The following is a 20,218-nucleotide window of genomic DNA, read 5'->3' on the forward strand; positions in this document are numbered from 1 at the left end:
AGTGAGTAGTTGAGAAACTCGCTGCGGTATTTGCAGCCTCTGACCTGCTCTTATACTCTTATACAATTTTTCACATGGATGGGGGATTTTGCAGCCCAGTATCTGAAGAGGCAGCTGGGAAATACTTGCCCACCAATCACAGCAATTCCATGGCTATTTAGCACTCTGTGAAGGGGAATGTGGAACTTGTGCCCCTTACTTGTATGGCAATCCTGCTTCAGAGAACTGCCGGCTGATTGAATTGGCTATTAGCTCTGTAGTCTCCACTGGTAACAGTGGTCAGGACTGCAACAACAGTGCCCATATTCCCTGGGTAAATGCAGAAGGGAAGGGTCTTGCAGCAGGGAAGGGAAGTAAAGTGAAGTGAGGCAAGGCAAGATGGAAAATCATAATCTACTCAAACAGAGTCCATGTAAGGGAAATTGCATCTGACTAATTTATTTGAGTTTTTCAAGGATAGAGGTGAACCAATAGATATGTAGTACTTGGAGTTCCAGAAGGTGTTCAACAGGTACCTCTCAAAAAGTGAAGTCGAAGAGCGTACAATGTTGGAGGTAGTATATTGGTAGCCATTGCCTTGCTTTGCCTTAGTGCAGCCACAGTAATCAAGCAGCCTGTCTTGCTGCTCAGCAATCCTCAGTCTTGGGGAAGGGTTTCTTGCTGAATGGCACTTGTGTCTAAATGGGTCAGACTAACTGAGGGTCTTCCAGAGGCAATTTGACTCTCTTTGGCTTGAACATCCAAAGGGCAGAGAGGGCAGTCATGCTGGAGGTGGAGGACCCAGTCATCTCTCCAGTGCCCTGAGTGGAAACTGCTGGAGGACCTGTATGCGGCTCTACCTCTGACTAAGTGTCTGCTGGCACCACTATGTCTCCTGGAGCCACGAGGACATTGGACTGGGGTCAAAACTCCCCATAGCCCATTTTGCCATGCCTTTGGCCTTGTGGATCAGTGGCTGGCACAATGGAGTGCAGGGGTGTGTGTCCATTCAGGGCACCCTGAGTATGCTGAATCTGGCTCCGTGTGGCAACAACCTGTCCTAGGAGGCAGAAAGAAGGTCACATGATTTGCTGCACTGCTGTAACTTCTGGGCAATGAGGGCCATTGCTGACTGCTGCTACTCTCTATACATTAGTCTGAACTCACTGATTGCCAACCACAGAGTCCTCACTTGCCTGGTCCTGAGCAAGTGTTTGGTCTCTGACAGTCCTAAGAGTATCAGCTGTCCAGCTGCAGAGTTATTTTAGTGAAGTCCTCACTAGACTGTGTACCAGTGTTCTCTATCACAATAAGCTGGTGGTGAGCACAGGAGGCAATCTTGCTGGTGGTGCAGCTTCCCCTTTCACTGACCTAGAAGAGGCTAGCCATGTCTGCACCACCCCATCCACCAAGACCTGCAGAGCTCTGTCAGGGAATCATGATGCCATTTGTCCCTTTGCCAGTGTTTTTCGTGTTCTTGACTGGAATGCCAGTGCTCATACAGGTGCATTTTGAAGATGGCACAGGTACAAGTGATGCCACCATTTCAATTGCAATACGGTGAGCGGCTTGTTGTTCATGGAAGGGCACATGGTAAGTTGGGCTGTTAACTCTACGAGACAGATACCATAGGGAGAGGATGGTAATTAATACGCCCAGCTTGATAAGAAACAGTGATGGAAATCACTAGGTCTTGTGATAACAAACTCTTCAAGAAACTCAGTGTAATTCAAACTTAGCCAGAAAAAGTAAGGTTCAGTCTGATATTTTGAACACCCTTTGACCCTTCCATGATTGTGTTTACATTTCTTTATCCTCACCAGCAAACTACAAACCTACCTCTCAACTCTTTGTATTGGCCTATGTTTTCATTGTGAAGTGAAAGGAGTGTTACGCCATCTTGTGGTGAAACTAAACTGAGTTGATGCATAAAATGCATGTATAACAATAGTTATTAGGAAATGAGATAATCACATATTAGTACATTGAGCAAGCAAAGATTGTTAAGGTGAATTAATGAAGCCTGTAATATCAGATGAAAGCATTTAATTAGTTGAGAGTCAACTGCATTAATAGCATTCTCTGGCCATAAAGTTACAGTTAAAGAGGGTTATTTTTGACAGATAATCAAATAATTTTATTATCTGTTCTTTCTAAAAATATAACTTACAAATATATTTTTTCTGATTATGCATATTTTTTGCCACATTGACACTACTTGGTTGGTGAGTCCAATGAATGGTTTAAGGTGTAACTTAATATCATGTGATGCACTGACCAGAAATAATTTAAATTCATAGCATCGTAGAACCCCTACAGTGTGGAAACAGGCCTTTTGGTCCAACAAGTCCACACCAACCCTCCGAAGAGTATCCCACCCAAACCCATTTCCCAACCCTACATTTACCCCTGACTAATGCCCCTAACCTACATATCCCTGAACACTATGGGTAATTTAGCATGGCCAATTCACCTAAGCTGTGCATCTTTGGATTGTGGGAGGAAACTGGAGCAACCCTGATTAATGCCCCTAACCTACACATCCCTGAACACTATGGGTAATTTAGCATGGCCAATTCACCTAAGCTGCGCATCTTTGGATTGTGGGAGGGAACGGGAGCACAAGTCAGAAACCCATGCAGACACAAGGAGAATGTGCAAACTCCATACAGACAGTTGCCCAAGGCTGGAATCGAACCTAGGTCCCTGGCACTCTATGGCAGCAATGCAATCCACTGAGCCTCTGTGCCATCCCAATGGTTACTCAAGGAGTAACTGTGCCTTGGAGCAACATGAATGATTACATTAAAGGTAGATTTTTGTGATTCCCTATAGGTGGTTTCACAGGTCATGGAGCTCATCAAATTTTCTGGGAGGCCTTCCCATCACCCTCCCACTGACTTGTCCACAGTTTTATATCAAGCTGACTAGGCCAGGGCTGAGAACATATTGCTGTCTGTCACACCAATTGTTGCCTTTAAGTAGCCAATGTATGGGTAGGTGAGAAGTATAAAGGGCCAGGCGAATGTTTGATAAGTTACCCTTGGGCAACAGGCAGGAATGGTGGGGGTGTTTGCCTCCTTCAAGACCCATTTTCCATATCAGGCACATATGATTCATGCTGTTCATTCACATTATCCTTTCATACACATTAAACTTAAAGATGAAGTTTCTGGAGGAAGTGATGTTTAAACTTCCACTGGCTGTTGAAGCTGTGATTCATTAAGAATTCCATAATTTATACAGTTTGCCTCCTGCATTCATCGCCAGCTTATTGTGATAGAGAGTGTAGGTACACAGTCTGTTGAGCACTTTTCAACAGCTCGTCCTGCAGTGAAGCAAATTTAACCTGTGCCACCTAGTGCAAACAAAGTAGTCTCAAAATTGGACAATCTACTTAGAGTGAATTTACTTTTTCGATCTATCTGCTGCCATCTTGTGTTAGATTCTGAGAAATACAGCCTGCTTGCCCATAATACAGAAACCAAATTGGGCAGCTCGGACCCAAATACAATTTTTAGGTATCGATGGGAGCCTTTGCCACACACGTTCCACCATTGCTCCCCTAGTGTACTGCTTAAGTAGAAGTAATTAAAGTAATGAATCTCAAAATATTTGAAAAAATGTTTGCAACAATTGGAACACCTGATTGATGTATAAAATTAAAAATCACACAACACCAGGTTACAGTCCAATAGGTTTAATTGAAAGTGCTAGCTTTGTGGACAACCACCTGATGAAGGAGCAGCACTCCGAAAGCTAGAGCTTCCAATCAAACCTGTTGCACTATAACCTGATGTTGTTTGATTTTTAACTTTGTACACCCCAGTCCAACACCGACGTCTCCAAATCCTGATTAATGTATACAGATACCCTGAAGGATCCTGAAAATCTCACACATTGTTATTCCCTGATGTGCTTGTCATGTGGTATTCTGATTATCTCTGCCAAATCATAAAAATGATAGATTGCTTATGTGATGAAGAATAGTTAAATATTCTGCTAAACGTCAAGCTTTTAACAAAGTGTTTTGATAATATTAAACAATGTTGATATATTTCCAGTTAAATTATTGCAACTGTTATCTTCAAATATCAAAGTAATACTTTCACACTGAATTTTCTCAATACTATTTCAGGAACAAGTGATCCATATGTGAAATTCAAAATAGCAAGGAAGGAAGTTTACAGAAGTAAAATAATTCATAAGAACCTCAATCCAGTTTGGAATGAAAACATTTCTCTTCTGATACAAAACATTGCAGAAACTGTGTATATAAAGGTAGGTAAATCTCTAAACATCCATGCTTGGCAATTATAAGTAAGAAAACATCAAAAGTATGAAATAGATTTTGGGTGATGATGCAAAACAGGCAACTGCAAATCCCCCACCCCATTTTTGTTTCCATTTATGTCAAAAGTCAATGAATGAAAGTTAAAGTGACATGCAGATGGAATTTAATCTTGTATAATCCAAAGTGGTCAACATTTTGTGGATGGTAATCAGTTTGTCCCACAGTTTATCTACTAAATTGTTGAGGTTTTACATTGTCACCTGTTAAGTTCACCCTCACAAAATCTGATTACGTTTCTGATGTTAAGTGCATATGAACCCAGAGAAATTATAAGGGATTTCCTGTAGATTGTGTACTTCTATAATTTGTCTCAAACAGACATAGCCAACTAAATTCAAGGATGGATCTCTTTGACATCTTCAAACCTTATATTTTTAACTGCTACATCAATCCAAAAATTGTTTTGACCAAATTGGTGAAAAACCTTGATCTAGTTTTGAACAGTGAACAGTACAGCACAGTACAATCCCTTCAGCCCTCAATGTTGTGCTGACCCTTTATCCTACTCTAAGATCAAACTAATCTATACACCCTTCATTTTACTATCATCCATGTGCCTATCCAAGAGTTGTTTAAATGTCCCTAACGTATCTGATTCTACTACCACCCCCGGCAGTGCATTCCATGCATCCACCACCCTTTGTGTAAAGAACCGAACTCTGACATCTCCCTCTAAACTTCCTCCAATCACCTTAAAATTATGTCCACTCGTGACAGCCATTTCTGCCCTAAGAAAAAGTCTCTGGCTGTCCACTCTATCTGTGCTGCTCATCATCTTGTGCACCTCTATCAAGTCACCTCTCATCTTTCTTCACTCCAATGAAACAAGCCCCAGCTCACTCAACCTTTCTTCATAAGACATGCCCTCCAGTCCAGACAACATCCTGGTAAATCTCCTCTGTACCCTCTCTAAAGTTTACACGTCCTTCCTATAATGAGGCAACCAGAACTGAACACAATATTCCAAGAGTTGCAGCATAACCTCGTGGCTCTTAAACTCAATCCCCCTGCTAATGAAAGCCAACACACCATACACCTTCTTAACAAGTCTATCAATTTGGGTGGCAACTATGAGGGATTCTGTGAATGTGGACCCCAAAATCCCTTTTACTGTGCAAATTTTATTTCTTACTTGCCTACTTATAAGCAAAATCGAAAAGTGTGGCAATGGAAAAGCACAGTAGGTCAGACAGCACGCGAGGAGCAAGGGAATTGCCATTTCGGGCATAAGCCCTTCATCAGGAACGTACCAACAAAGGTTGCCCTCCAAATGACTTGTATAATGTTTTGGAGCATCTTGATACTGTAATAATGTACCAAGTAAACAAAATTCTCTTTTTGAAGTATCCAGAATTTTTACCTTTTTTGAACAAAATGACAGCTATTGGGTTTTTTAAAAAATGTTAACAAATTCTCCAAATCTGAAAACAAGTGAAAATGTTGATGAACATAAAAATTTCACTTCTGTCAGGTGATGAAAAATATTAGAAGTGAGCATAAGAACTGCATTAACAGGATCGTGTCATATGATTGAGATTATGCACTCCACCTGCTGACCAGTGTAATTATTACACCAGGAGAATTTATTAAAGTCAGTTCTGAGATACAATAGAACCTCCGTTATCCGAACGAGGCGGGATAACCAAAAACAAGCGGTAATTTAGGAGTGTCGGTTATCCAAGCATTTCTCGGTTATCCGGCAATGCACGCCATAACAACGTTTAACTGATAACTGAATGCTGAGTTGCCTAATGCCGTTTTTACGGGACCTTGAGATCTTATTCGGATAATCCAAAATCCAGATAATTGATGTTTGGATAATCAAGGTTTTACTGTAACGTGATAATTCCATTCTGGTGTAATCACGCGTTATAGGAAAATCATGCAATAGCAACGCCAGTTAGGTACATTAGTCAGAGGGAAATGGGTCTGGATGGGTTACTCTTCAAAGGGTCGGTGTGGACTTGTTGGGCCAAAGGGCCTGTTAACACACTGTAGGGGAATCAAATCTAATCTAATCTGATCAGTCAAACTAATGGGACTGGAATTGTGTTACAGCCAATACAGATAAGGAAGTTTGCATTCTACAAATAACCGTCTAAATTCTTCAATCTTGTTAAAGCCAATCTGCATTGAAAAAACACACGTTTTCACCAAATGACTGTAGTAACATAACCAAATTTTTCAGAGGTTTTTTTCCACATGTTCATATATTTACTCTTATGGTTTTAACTGTTTATGTAAAATGATGAAGTGGAGGGACAGGCTGGGATTATTTTTATTATTATTAAATTTTTTGAGCAAGTTCATGAAAGTCATTTATGTTGGCTGTTTCCCCAGCCTTTACCAAGTCACCAAAGATTGATTAAGAGGGAAAAATAAGCTACAATTAAACTAGTTCTGCAAAACATTTATTTATGGATTATAATTCAGAATAAAACTTCTGCTTTTTGGAATTAAAGTTCTGTTTATAGATAAGTGGGATGGGAACACGTGATTGAGAAACTACTAATCAATACCAAAGTAAATGAATTAAGTTGATTACCAATTCTATGAGGTTAGAATTGAAAAGGAGTGATCCAGCCCCTAAATTATAATTGGGCCAGGGAGCCTGGAGGAAGTGTTGTAAAACTATTAGTTATGTCAATTGTTCATATGAATTGTAGAATCAAAGAGTTGTGTTGAAGCTGAAAAATTTCATTTGGTTCCTGATAAATCTTTTGGAGAACTGAAGTGGTGACCGGAGGCCTGCAGCATACCTTTGGGTTGGTCTAGGGTGAAGTGAGTGAATCTTCAAGATTTCATAGGATAAGGAAATGCTTAGGGGATAGAGGGTGAGTAAAAAATAGAACTGAGTTCAAAGCATAAATAGCTATAAACAAACTATTACTTTAAAAATGTTTTTTTTATACTATAGCATTTCTTACTGAGTCTGAAGAAGAGTCATACAGGATTCAAACCTTTAACCTGTTTCTCTCTTCTCAAATTCTGCCAGACCTGCTGAGTTTCTCCAGCATTGTCTGTATTTGTTAATGGGATTACACTTCTGCTGTGTGTTTAAAAATCTTTGAGTTTGTGTCAGAGTTATATGGTTCAGTTTATTCTATTTTATCTTAATTTATTTTCTTAATAGACTTCAGTATATTGCTAAAGCAAAATCTGCAGCATTGCATTCAGCTTGTTGCAGTGGGAAACCACTTTGTTAAAACCAAAACAAATAGATCATGTTTTTATCAAGTCAGGTTTCAGTTTAGGATAACAGCAGTAATAGCATCAGCTAAGGTCAGAAGCATGTGGCTGGTTCAGTTCAGTCAAGTTTCTAGTTAAGGTAACACCCAGGATGTTGATAGCGGGGGTTTGAGCTGTTGTAATGGTATGTTAACTGTTAAGGAGCAATAGTTAGATTCTTCATTGTTCAAGGTGGTTGTTGCCTGGCATTTGTGTGGTTCAAATGTTACTTGCCACATTTCAGGACAAGCCAGGATGTTATAGTGACATACAGCATAGAAATAGGCTCTTCAGCCCACCGTGTCTATACCGACCAACAAATATGAAACAACACCAATCCCATGTAGTTGTTTGGGTCTTGCTGTATATGGACACTAACTGCTTCAACATCAGAAGAGTCACAAACATTCCCACTTCTGATCTTTTGATGGAAAGAAGTCATTGATGAGATAGCTGATTGGCCCTAGGAAAATACCCTGAGGATCTCCATAGACTGGGATGATTGATTTTCAAAAACCACAATCATCTTCCTTTGTGCTAGGTCTGAAACCAATAAGTGGTGAGTCTTTCCACTTATTTCATTGACTCTACATTTGCTAGGGCTCCTTGATGCCACACTCAGTTGAGTACAGTCTTGATATCAAGGTGGTCATACTTATATCACCTTTGGAGTTCAACTCATTTGGCCAAATTTGGACCAAGGCTGTAATGTGTTCAGAAAATGAATGGCCTGGGCAGAACTCAAACTGAACATTAGTGACCAGGCTATTGCAAAGTAAGTGCTGCTTATTAATATTGTTGATGACACCTTCTGTTAATTTACTCGTGATCAAGAGTAATTACTGGCCTGGTCCAGTAATTTGTTCTGGTTTTTGCGTACAGGACAGGCCTTGGAAACTTTCCACACTGCTGCGTAGATGTCAGTATTATAAATGTACTGGAACCGTTTGGCTAGGGGCTCTGAACTATTGCCAATATGTTGTCAAGACCCAGTTTGCAGTTCCAGTGCTTTCAGCCATTTCTTGACATGTGGAGTGAATTGATTTGGTTAAAAACTGGCAAATGTGTTTCTCAGGACCCCCACGATAAGGTTGACAACCACTTGGTACTTCTAGATGAAGGTGGATGCAAATCATCTAGTCTTATTTTTTGCACTGAGGGGGAGGGCTCCTGCATCATTGAGGATGGGAATATTTGTGGAGCCTCTTACTCCTTTTAATTGTTTCATTGTTCACCACCATTCCCAACTGGATGTGGCAGGACTGCAGAGCTTAGATCTGACCTGTTGTTTGTGGGTTTGTTCTTGGGCAATTGTGTAGCCTGTCTGTTGCATGCTGCTTCTACTTTTTTTGCTGGAATGTAGACTGTGTGGCACCTTCAACAAGCTGACACTTAATTCTTAGGTACGCTGGTACTACTGCCAGCATGCCTTGCTGCATTCTTCATTGAACTCAAGTTGATCTACTGGCTTGAGGATAATGATAGAGTAAGGGATATGATGGGCCATGAAGTTACAGATTCTGGTTGAATTTAATGGCCCAGAACACTTCTTAGATGTCCAGTTTCAAGTTGCTAGATCAGTTTGAAGGCTGTACCATTTAGCATGGTAATGGTTCCACACAGCACAGTGGAATGTACTCCCTGAAAGAACTGCAGATGCTATAAATCAGAAACAAAGACAGAAATTGCTGGAAAAACTGAGCAGGCCTGGTAGCATCTGAGGAGAAAAATCAAAGTTAATGTCTCAGGTCAAGTGACCTTTTCTCTGAACAATGGAATATATTCTCAATATGAAGGTGGGACCATGAGGTGACAAATCATAGACCAACAAAACTGCGACAGGTGGATTGGTGTAGACAAGGAAAAGTAGATGATTATTTTCCCTTATTGATCCCTTTACCACTTGCTGCAGACAGTATCAAGGCTACATTCCACTGAGTGTGACATCAAAGAGCTCTAGCAAAACCAGAATCAATAGGCATTGGGGGCAAGCTCTCCACTGGTTGGAGTCATATCTGGCACATAGGAAGGTTGTGAGATTCAAGATGGCAGCAGTCTGAACAGTCTGCTGTGTTAGGCTGTGTGTCATACCCTGGACAAGGTGGGCTCCTATTACCACCACCCCCCACCCCCCACCTAGTCACTCCTGGAGAAAGTCGGTAGCTTGAAGCTGGTAGAGTACCTAGAGCCCCTTTAAATTAAAAGTTAGAAGGTCTGGTGCTGATATGAAGGCATCCAAGGGAAAAGGATTGAGGGGAGTGCAGTAAGCAGGGCACTCCCCTACTATGTAGGGCACACGTGGAGCCGTTACCTCAACTCCTGTGGTGATGCCCTTGAGTCCAATGGAGCAGCAGAGTTCACTCACAGAGTTTACAATACTCTGTGTAAAGATCGAGGGAGCGCTAGAACCAATTATTGCCATGCTGGCAAAGCATGAGCAGGAAATCTGGACCTTGGATCAGCGCTTTGAAGCTGTGGAACAAAGGACCACAGGCTCTGAGGCCGCAACGGAGAGCTCCGAGGGGCAGGTTCGAACTCTAGGAGGCCAGGTTTGGGTGCTGCAGGAACAGGTAGATGATCTTGAAAATAGAGGTCGGAGAAAATCCTTACGAATTTTGGGCTTATCTGAACAGGAAGGAAGGAGAAAATCTTACTGAATTCCTCAAGGGATGGCTCCTGGTGCTGCTAGGCCTGGGGATTGAGTCAGGCTGTGTAGGTGTGGAGCGGGCGCAGGTCCAGGCCAGCTCAGCACCCCTGCCCGGTCCTAGTGTGACTCCAGCAGTACAAGGAAAAGCATTTAATAATTGAAACAGCCAGAAGACTGGGACAGGATCCGCCGGCTTTGGCTTATAAAGGCTCAAAAATAATGTTTTTTTCATGACTCCTCCGGGGCTGCAATAAAGGAAAGGAAGGCCTTTGATGAAATAAAATTTTATCAAAGGTGTTGGCTTTGAGACTGGAGAAGGTGTTGCCTGTTAGTATAAAAGAGGACCAGATGGGTTTTATCAGGGGCCACAGCTCCTCTAATAATATCAGCCGGGGTATTGAATATGGTGCAACTATGTCAACAGAGGGCTATTCCAGGTTTGGTGGTCTCCCTAGATGCAGAAAAGGCTTTTGATCGGGTGGAATGGTCATATCTCTTTGCTGTTCTACATTGTTTTGGTCTAGGAGAGGCCTTTGCGAGATGGGTGGCAGTGTTATATAAAGCCCCTAAGATGGCTGTTATTACAAATGGGGTTGAGTAATTTTGATGTGGAGAGGGGCAGCCGACAGGGATATCCCATATCGCTGCTACTGTTCACCTTGGTACTTGAACCACTGGCGGAGGCTATTCGAAAAGACACTGAAATAAGGGCACCAAAGGTGGGAATTGGGGATCACAAAATCACTTTCAATGCAGATCATGTCCTTCTGTTTCTAGCTAACCCAGAAAAGTCCATAACGCAGTTAATACAAAAAATTAAATTACTCGGTAGCTTTTCGGGATATAGGATAAATTTCACAAAATCAGAAGTAATCCCCATGGGACAGTTGGTGGAGGTACCGAAGATGGAGGGCAGGATGGAATTTCCCTTTTGATGGTCACAGAAAACTTTTCTCTATTTAGGAATTTTTATTACTCCTCGCTTCTGGCAGCTGCATGGAGCTAACTTTGTACAGCTGTTTAAGACGATAAAGCAGGGCTTGCAGCAACAGGAGGGACTGTCCATATCATGGCTTGGCCATATAGCCTGGATTAAAATGAATATTCTCTCTTGGTTCCTATATCCGATACCTCAAAAATACCTCAAGGCAGTTATAGGAAGGGGGGGAAAGTCTCAGATACAGTCACATAGATGAGTTAACTCCAGGAAAGGTAAGAGAGGTAGGCACCTAGTGCAGGAGTTTTTTGTGGATATACCCATTTCAAACCCCCTGTTTTGGAAAATGTAGGGGGTGATGAATTCTTAGGGAAACATAGCACAAACAGCCAAGTTTCTGGTATTGAGACTGGCTCGAATGCAACAAGGGGTCCGTTATCTTCCAAGAGATCAATTGTGTTAGGGGATTCTCTAATCAGAGGTACAGACAGACATTTCTGTGGCCAGCAGCGAAAAAGGAGAATGGTGTGTTGCTTCCCTGGTGCCAGGATCAAGGATATTTCAAAGACGGTGCAGAATGTTCTCATGGGGGAGAGGGGCCAGCAGGAGGTCATTGTTCACATTGGAACCAATGATATAGGAAGGGAAAGGTTGAGATTCTGAAGGGAGATTACAGAGAGTTAGGCAGGAATTTAAAAAGGAGGTCCTCGATTGTAGTAATATCTGGATTACTCCCAGTGCTAAGGGCTAGTGAGGGCAGGAATAGGAGGATAGAGCAGATGAATGCATGGCTGAGGAGCTGGTGTGTGGGAGAAGGATTCACATTTTTGGATCATTGGGATCTCTTTTGGGGTATAAGTGACCTGTAAAAGAAGGACAGATTGCACCTAAATTAGAAGGGGACTAATATACTGGCAGTGAAATTTGCTAGAGCTGCTCGGGAGGATTTAAACTAGTAAGGTGGGGGGGTGGGGTGGGATCCAGGGAGATAGTGAGGAAAGAGATCAATCTGAGACTGGTACAGTTGAGAACAGAAGCGAGTCAAACAGTCAGGGCAGGCAGGGACAAGGTAGGATTAATAAATTAAACTGCATTTATTTCAATGCAAGGGGCCGAACAGGGAAGGCAGATGAACTCAGGGCATGGTTAGGAACATGGGACTGAGATATCATAGCAATTACAGCAACATAGCTCAGGGATGGGCAGGACTGGCAGCTTAATGTTCCAGGATACAAATGCTACAGGAAGGATAGAAAAGGAGGCAAGAGAAGAAGGGGGAGTGGCATTTTTGATAAGGGAGAGCATTACAGCTGTGCTGAGGGAGGATATTCCCAGAAATATATCCAGGGAAGTTATTTGGGTGGAACTGAGAAATAAGAAAGGGATGATCATCTTATTGGGATTGCATTATAGACCCCCTAATCATCAGAGGGAAATTGAGAAACAAACTTATAAGGAGATCTCAGCTATCGGTAAGAATAATCGGTGGTTATGGGAGGGGATTTTAACTTTCCAAACATAGACTGGGATTGCCATAGTGTTAAGGGTTCAGATGGAGAGGAATTTGTTAAATGCGTACAAGACAATTTTCTGATTCAGTATGTGGATGTACCTACGAGAGAAGGTGCAAAACTTGACCTACTCTTAGGAAATAAGGCAGGGCAGGTGACTGAGGTGTCAGTGGGGGAGCACTTTGGGGCCAGCGACCATAATTCTATTAGATTTAAAATAATGATGGAACAGGATGGACCAGATCGAAAAGTTGAAGTTCTAAATTGGAGAAAGGCCAATTCTGATGGTATTAGGCAAGAACTTTCGAAAGCTGATTGGGGGCAGATGTTCGCAGGTAAAGGGACGGCTGGAAAATGGGAAGCCTTCAGAAGTGAGATAATGAGAATCCAGAGAAAGTATATTCCTGTTAGGGTGAAAGGAAAGGCTGGTAGATTTAGGGAATGTTGGATGACTAAAGAAATTGAGGGTTTGGTTAAAAAAAACGAAGGAAGCATATGTTAGGTATAGACAGGATAGATTGTGTGAATCCTTAGAAGAGTATAAAGGAAGTAGGAGTATACTTAAGAGGGAAATTAGGAGGGCAAAAAGGGGACATGAGATAGCTTTGGCAAATAGAGTTAAGGAGAATCCAAAGGGTTTTTACAAATACATTAAGGACAAAAGGGTAACTAGGGAGAGAATAGGCCCCTCAAAAATCAGCAAGGTGGCCTTTGTGTGAAGCCGCAGAAAATGAGGGAGATACTAAATGAGTATTTTGCATCAGTATTTACTGTAGAAAAGGATATGGAAGATATAGACTGTAGGGAAATAGATGGTGACCTCTTGAAAAATGTCCATATCACAGAGGAGGAAGTGCTGGATGTCTTGAAATGGGTAAAAGTGGATAAATCCCCAGGACCTGATTAGGTGTACCCGAGAACTCTGTGGGAAGCTAGAGAAGTGATTGCTGGGCCTCTTGCTGAGATAGTTGTATCATCGATAGTCACAGGTGAGGTGCAGGAAGACTGGAGGTTGGCTAATGTGATGCCACTGTTAAGAAGGGTGGTAATGACAAGCCAGGGAACTATAGACCAGTGAGCCTGATGTCGGTGGTGGGCAAGTTGTTGGAGGGAATCCTGAGGGACAGGATGTACATGTATTTGGAAAGGCAATGACTGATTAGGGATAGTCAACATGGCTTTGTGCGTGGGAAATCATGTCTCACAAACCAGATTGAGTTTTTTGAGTAAGTAACAAAGAGGATTGATGAGGATAGAGCGGTAGATGTGATCTATATAGACTTCAGTAAGGCGTTCGACAAGGTTCCCCATGGGAGACTGATTAGCAAGGTTAGATCTCACGGAATACAAGGAGAACTAGCCATTTGGATACAGAACTGGCTCAAAGGTAGAAAACAGAGGGTGGTCGTGGAGGGTTGTTTTTCAAACTGGAGGACTGTGACCAGTGGAGTGCCTCAAGGATCGGTGTTGGGTCCTCGACTTTTTGTCATTTACATAAATGATTTGGATGCGAGCATAAGAGGTACAGTTAGTAAGTTTGCCGATGACACAAAAATTGGAGGAGTAATGGACAGCAAAGCGGGTTACCTCAGATTACAACAGGATCTTGACCAGATGGGCCAATGGGCTGAGAAGTGGCAGATGGAGTTTAATTCAGATAAATGCGAGGTGCTACATTTTTGGAAAGTAAATCTTAGCAGGACTTATACACTTAATGGTAAGGTCCTAGGGAGTGTTGCCGAACAAAGAGACCTTGGAGTGCAGGTTCATAGTTCCTTGAAAATGGAGTCGCAGGTAGATAGGATAGTGAAGAAGGCATTTGGAATGCTTCCCTTTATTGGTCAGAGTATTGAGTACAGGAGTTGGGAGGTCATGTTGCGGCTGTACAGGACATTGGTAAGGCCACTATTGGAATATTGCATGCAATTCTGGTCTCCTTCCTATCAGAAAGATGTTGTGAAACTTGAAAGAGTTCAGAAAAGATTTACAAGGATGTTGCCAGGGTTGGAGGATCTGAGCTAGGGAGAGGCTGTACAGGCTGGGGCTGTTTTTCCTGGAGCGTCGGAGGCTGAGGGGTGACCTTATAGAGGTTTACAAAATTATGAGAGGCATGGATAGGGTAAATAGGCAAAGTCTATTTCTTAGGGTCGGGGAGTCCAGAACTCGAGGGCGTAGGTTTTAGGGTGAGACGGGAAAGATATAAAAGAGATCTACAGGGCAACGTTTTCACACAGAGGGTGGTACGTGTATGGAATGAGCTGCCAGAGGAAGTGGTGGAGGCTGGTACAATTGCAACATTTAACAGGCATTTGGATGGGTATATGAATAAGAAGGGTTTGGAGGGATATAGGCCGGGTGCTGGCAGGTGGTACTAGATTGGGTTGGGATATCTGATCAACATGGATGGGTTGAACCGAAGGGTCTGTTTCCATGCTGTACACCTCTATGACTCTATGACTCTAAGTCTGCTTTATGAGTTGTTTACTAAATTTTCAAATAATGCACAATAATGTGTAAGCATGTTGGAGGAGTGGTCTTGGAACTGCAAATTTGTATCGTTCATTAGTCACTTGTTAGTTCTTTTGAGTCTTCCATTTCAAAAATAACTAAAAGTAAGACGTTAGTCTTATACAAGATCAATGGTTAGATTAGCACACAATTATTGCTGAAAGCTACTAAGGCAAGCTGGTAACATTATTCGTTAAAGTATAGCCAAAATTTCAAAATAATTATAGAAAAGCACTGTTATAAAGATGCAAGTCAGGTGTGGTGTTATCATTACACTCTTGGCTGGCTTGAAGGTTTCTCTTTCTGAGTTGAAGGTAATGAATTCTTGAACTCAACATTCAGCAGAAGTGACAACGATTGCAGCTGAACAGTGGCAGCTTTTCTTTCACGGACAGACTGAGCAGAATATGCTCGGGGATGACGTGAAGGTTCCTTTTGCTTTCTCTTTTAAGGCACTGTAGTTTGTGACCATTGGTAGCCTGGTTCATTACTGGTGAAGGGCTTTTGCCCAAAACATCAATATTCCTGCTCCTGGGATGCTCCTGAAGAAGGACTCATGCCCGAAACGTCGATTCTCCTGCTCCTTGGATGCTGCCTGACCTGCTATGCTTTTCCAGCACCACTCTGATCTACACTCTGGTTTCCAGTATCTGCAGTCCTCACTTTTGCCTGGTTCATTACAGCAGTCTGAACTAGTTTGCCTTTTTCTAACTCCCTGTTGAGAACCTCCCCTCTTGAATGGTGTCATTCATGGAATTCTGTCACAATGGTGTCTCGTAGCTTGTCTTATCACATTCAAAGCAAATGGCTACTATATTAACTTTGAATCATTGTTTATTCAAAATGGAGTTATTTATGCAGGATTTCCCTGTGATATACTTTTAAATTATAAGTATCTCATTTTGTATTTCTAGATGAGGTTACACATCGGGCAGTCTGCTATTTTGAATTTAGTCTGCTTTTAGTCATTCAACAAAAGCATTCATTTGACATCTGGTGGATGCCTTGTAAGGTTTTGTATCTCTATATTTTAAAGATAAATTCACGTTGTTTACAGTATTATCATTTATATTACAAGTACACAGTCATGTCAAGTCACAGACACAATCATTCGGCAAGCAACACTTTGGTGGTCACGTTGGCTGCAGACAATGATGGACAGAACATTGGCCAGTCACACAGTACTTCAAGCTTTGCTTAAGATGTCATAAAGCGTAGAATTGATTTTGATTTAAATCTTTGACTGTTAGGCAATAGGAACTCATTGAGAATTCCAAATCAGTTATTCCCTCAACTGTGCCTGGTGAGTAATCTGTCAGCTTTCTCTGGTGGCTTTCTATGTTATTGAGAACCTCTGGACCAACTCTGTTTGGCAGACTTGAATTTCAGTTTTAATTACAGATAGGAATTATACATTGTGTGTAAAGAGTTCCCTATCAGTAACTGGCATCACTGCCTTCTTCCCTGCCCCTTCACGGCAGAGGGAACTTGTCAGACATGTCATTGTCATTCCTTACTATAAAGAGACTGGATGCAATTGGGGGAGGGGGCACGAACAGGAGACTGTGGACAGGCTAAGTCAGGACTTACATTGAAAACAGAATAGTGCAGGTAAACAATAACTCAGTGGAGGAAACCAGGGAGGGAATTTCAGAGCTCAAAGTCGTGATTGTCGGTGATGAAGCAGTGAAGTTGGGGGATGATCAAGAGGCCACTGGGCAGAGGAATGCAACGTTCCCAAAGAGTTATAGGGCTGGAGAGATAGGAAAGGACAAGCTGATGAAGGGATTAGACACATGGTGAAATAATATAAATCAAGGTGTAGATGGACTGGACTGGAAGCCAGTAAAAGTCAGAGACCAGTGGAGTGATGAGTGAATGGGACTTGCTATTGAACTTGTAACATGTGTGGTAGTTTTGAATAATCTGACGTTTGTGGATGATAGAAGAGTAACCAGGAAAATGTGGAATTGTTGATTCTCAAGATGACACAACCAGCAGTGAGGGTTATAGCAGCAAACAATGATGAAGTTAGAAGGATGAAGGGGGGTGGGATCTAATTGAACCATACAGAACACTGAATGGCCTGGACAGATTAGATATTGGGATGATGTTTCCATTGATAGGAGAGACTGGGACCAGAGGGCACAGTCTTAGAATAAAGAGAAGATCTTTTAGAACAGAAATAAGGAGAAACTTCTTCAGCCAGACAACAGTGAATATATGGAATTCACTGCCACAGAAGGCTGTGGAGGCCATGTTATTGAAGATATTTAAGACTGAGCTAGATAGGATCTTGAGTATCAAGGGATCAAGGGTTACAGGGAAAAAACAGGAGAATGGGGTTGAGAAACTTATCCGAGTCAAGAATGTAGTGCTGGAAAAACACAGCAGGTCAGGCAGCATCTGAGGAGCAGGAGAATTGAATGCGGCTGATTAACCTCATTCCTGAGAAGGGCTTATGCCTGAAACGTCGATTATCCTGCTCCTCGGATGCTGCCTGACCTGCTGTGCTTTTCCAGCGCCACACTCTCAACTCTGATACTCCAGCACCTGCTGTCCTCACTTTCTCCTCCTTGAGAAACTTATCAGCCATGATTGAATGGTGGACCAGATCTGATGGGCTGAATGGCCTATTTTCTGCTCCTATGTCATATGCTCTTATGGTCTCTTATACTTCAAAGTTGGCTACGAAATACGTGTGCTGGGCATCCTTACTACCACCAAACACTCTATACAAAATATGCCCAGTGGCAGTACGCAAACCCCAGCCAGTGCTATGCTAGGGGAATGAAATCAATGACATGGGATCAGATTCTGTATCAAAGGCAATGGTTGCACTTTTTGCTATAGATTAGATTACTTACAGTGTGAAAACAGGCCCTTCGGCCCAACAAGTCCACACCGACCCTCCGATGAAAAACCCACCCAGACCCATTCCCTTACATTTACCCCTTCACCTAACACTACGGGCAATTTAGCATGGCCAATTCACCTAACCTGCTCATTTTCTTTTGAACCATGGGAGAAAACCAGAGCACCCTGAGGAAACCCACGCAGACACGGGGAGAATGTGCAAACTCCACACACACAGTTGCCTGAGGCAGGAATTGAACCTGGGTCTCTGGCGCTGTGAGGCAGCAGTGCTACCCACTGTGCCACTGTGCTGCCCTGATAATCGATGCAGAAAATGTATCCTCATCTGCTGACCAAGAGGCATTGGAATAGTTGAGGCAGTTGGAAGGGAAGTAAAATTAGGTGTTCTGTACTTATGTGTGGAATCTATAAAAAAGGCTTTATAAAATGTTATTATCATGTGGCAATTTGGATTGTTAGTAGAAGTAAATTGGTTTTGATTTTAGTACTGTGAAGGTGACCTTTATAAGAGGTCATTTTTGAACTGTGAGTTCAACTATAATTTCCAAGAAAGCACGTAACTTAAGCTAAATGTCGAGATAAACCACCTGGAAAGTTGATGGAATGTTTACAATGTTAAACTTTTAATATACCAGGGCACACTTTCAGTTGAGAATACTTCCATACCAGAAGGGAAGGGAATTTAGTTTGTGACAGTCCAGGTTTTCAGACCTAGAAAGAAGTCTTAAATCCATTTTCACAATTTAAGCATTCAAAGATTTTCTTGAAATTCAGTTTGGAAAAGTCAATGATATCCATGTGGATTGTGAAGAGAAAGAAACAGAGAGAATCACATCTGGTGAATGCATATAAAATTTCCAAAAGGAAATCTTGCAACCTTGTCAGTTGAGTAAGAAATTAAACAGTTTAAGTTTGGATCGATAATTCAGTGTGACAACTAGAATGGTATTGTTGAGGAAAAAGCTGGGTTTTTTTGGCTATTTATATTAAGACTTTATGAATTGACATCTTTAGCTTTGCTTCTCTCTGTTGTGTGAAAAAAGCCTGTATTCTTTTATTAAAAGAACACTAACAGCCTCTTGCAAGTATGCTCAGTGGCTGATCATGATAGTAACCAAACTATATCAAGAGTGTGATGCTGGAAAAGCACAGCAAGTCAGGCATCATCGAGGAGCAGGAGAATCGACATTTCAGGCATAAGCCCTTCATCACGGCATAATTCCTGATGAAGGGCTAATACCCAAAACATTGATTCTCCTGCTCCTCGGATGCTGCCTGACATGCTGTGCTTTTCCAGCACCACACTCACGACTCTGATTTCCAGCATCAGCAGTTCTTACTTTCTCCTAGTAACCAAACTCTGTAAAAATAAAACTTATGAACTATCAAGCCAGGTTTCAATCTGAGTTCTGACCTTGCCAGTATTGTCATAAACTCCAAGTCTTAAGAATACCGGACTCAAAACATTAACTGTTTCTCTCTCCATCCGTGCTGCCAGATCTGCAGAGTTTCATCAGAATTCTCTGTGTTTGTTTCAGATTTCCAGCATCCACTGTATTTTGCTTTTATTTGAGTGTCATAGCATATGATATCATTTGTGGTTTGCACTAGGGGCTGTTTCAGAGCTGTGATAGGGACAGAAGTGTGTTATTTATTATTCCAAATTTCTGTTCCAACTTTATTTGCATAACACTGAATGAAAAATCTGACCTCAACCAACACTGTGCTATTTAAGATGATGGATTGTAACTTGTTTATTCATGCAGCTGTGAACTGCTTTTCAGGAAAGGGGGATGATTTTAGTTCAAAACCTGTTAGTAACCCAATTTAAAATTAGTACAAGTGAATTTTAGATAATGTATAGGGCTATTTTCTAGTTGTATTGGTACTTTGTATAGTACTTTGTGTCTTAATAAATTTTTTAAAAATGAAGTCATTCAAAACAAACAGTATGATTATGGCCCACAGATCCACCTTAATTTGTGGAGGCTCCACAAAGTGCTGCAAATGCTTACAATTAAATTTACCTTAAGACTATTTTGAGTTTTATTGGTGGCTTTTAAAATGAATGCAAACGATCTGCAATCCCTTGTGCTAATTACACTAGTATTGAGCAAATTGCATTGAAAAAAACAACACAACTGAGTGGAAACACAAAGTCATCATGTTTTATTTTT

General features: G+C 41.7%; 1 protein-coding gene across 15 annotated transcripts in view; it reads left to right on the forward strand.

Annotated features, from left to right (window-relative positions):
* Positions 1-20,218, forward strand: part of mctp1a (multiple C2 domains, transmembrane 1a) — a 643,540-nt gene that overhangs the window by 258,557 nt on the left and 364,765 nt on the right. For all 15 annotated transcript variants that reach the window (XM_087999145.1, XM_087999160.1, XM_087999167.1 and 12 more), the window contains one exon: positions 4,118-4,260. In XM_087999145.1, coding sequence (XP_087855271.1) covers positions 4,118-4,260 — 143 coding nt within the window. The remainder of the gene's footprint in view (positions 1-4,117; positions 4,261-20,218) is intronic.

The sequence above is a fragment of the Chiloscyllium plagiosum genome, unplaced genomic scaffold, assembly GCF_037043375.1.
Source record: "Chiloscyllium plagiosum isolate Xiang-an unplaced genomic scaffold, Cpla_swu_hap1 HiC_scaffold_2, whole genome shotgun sequence".
In the NCBI taxonomy this organism is placed as follows: Eukaryota; Metazoa; Chordata; class Chondrichthyes; order Orectolobiformes; family Hemiscylliidae; genus Chiloscyllium; species Chiloscyllium plagiosum.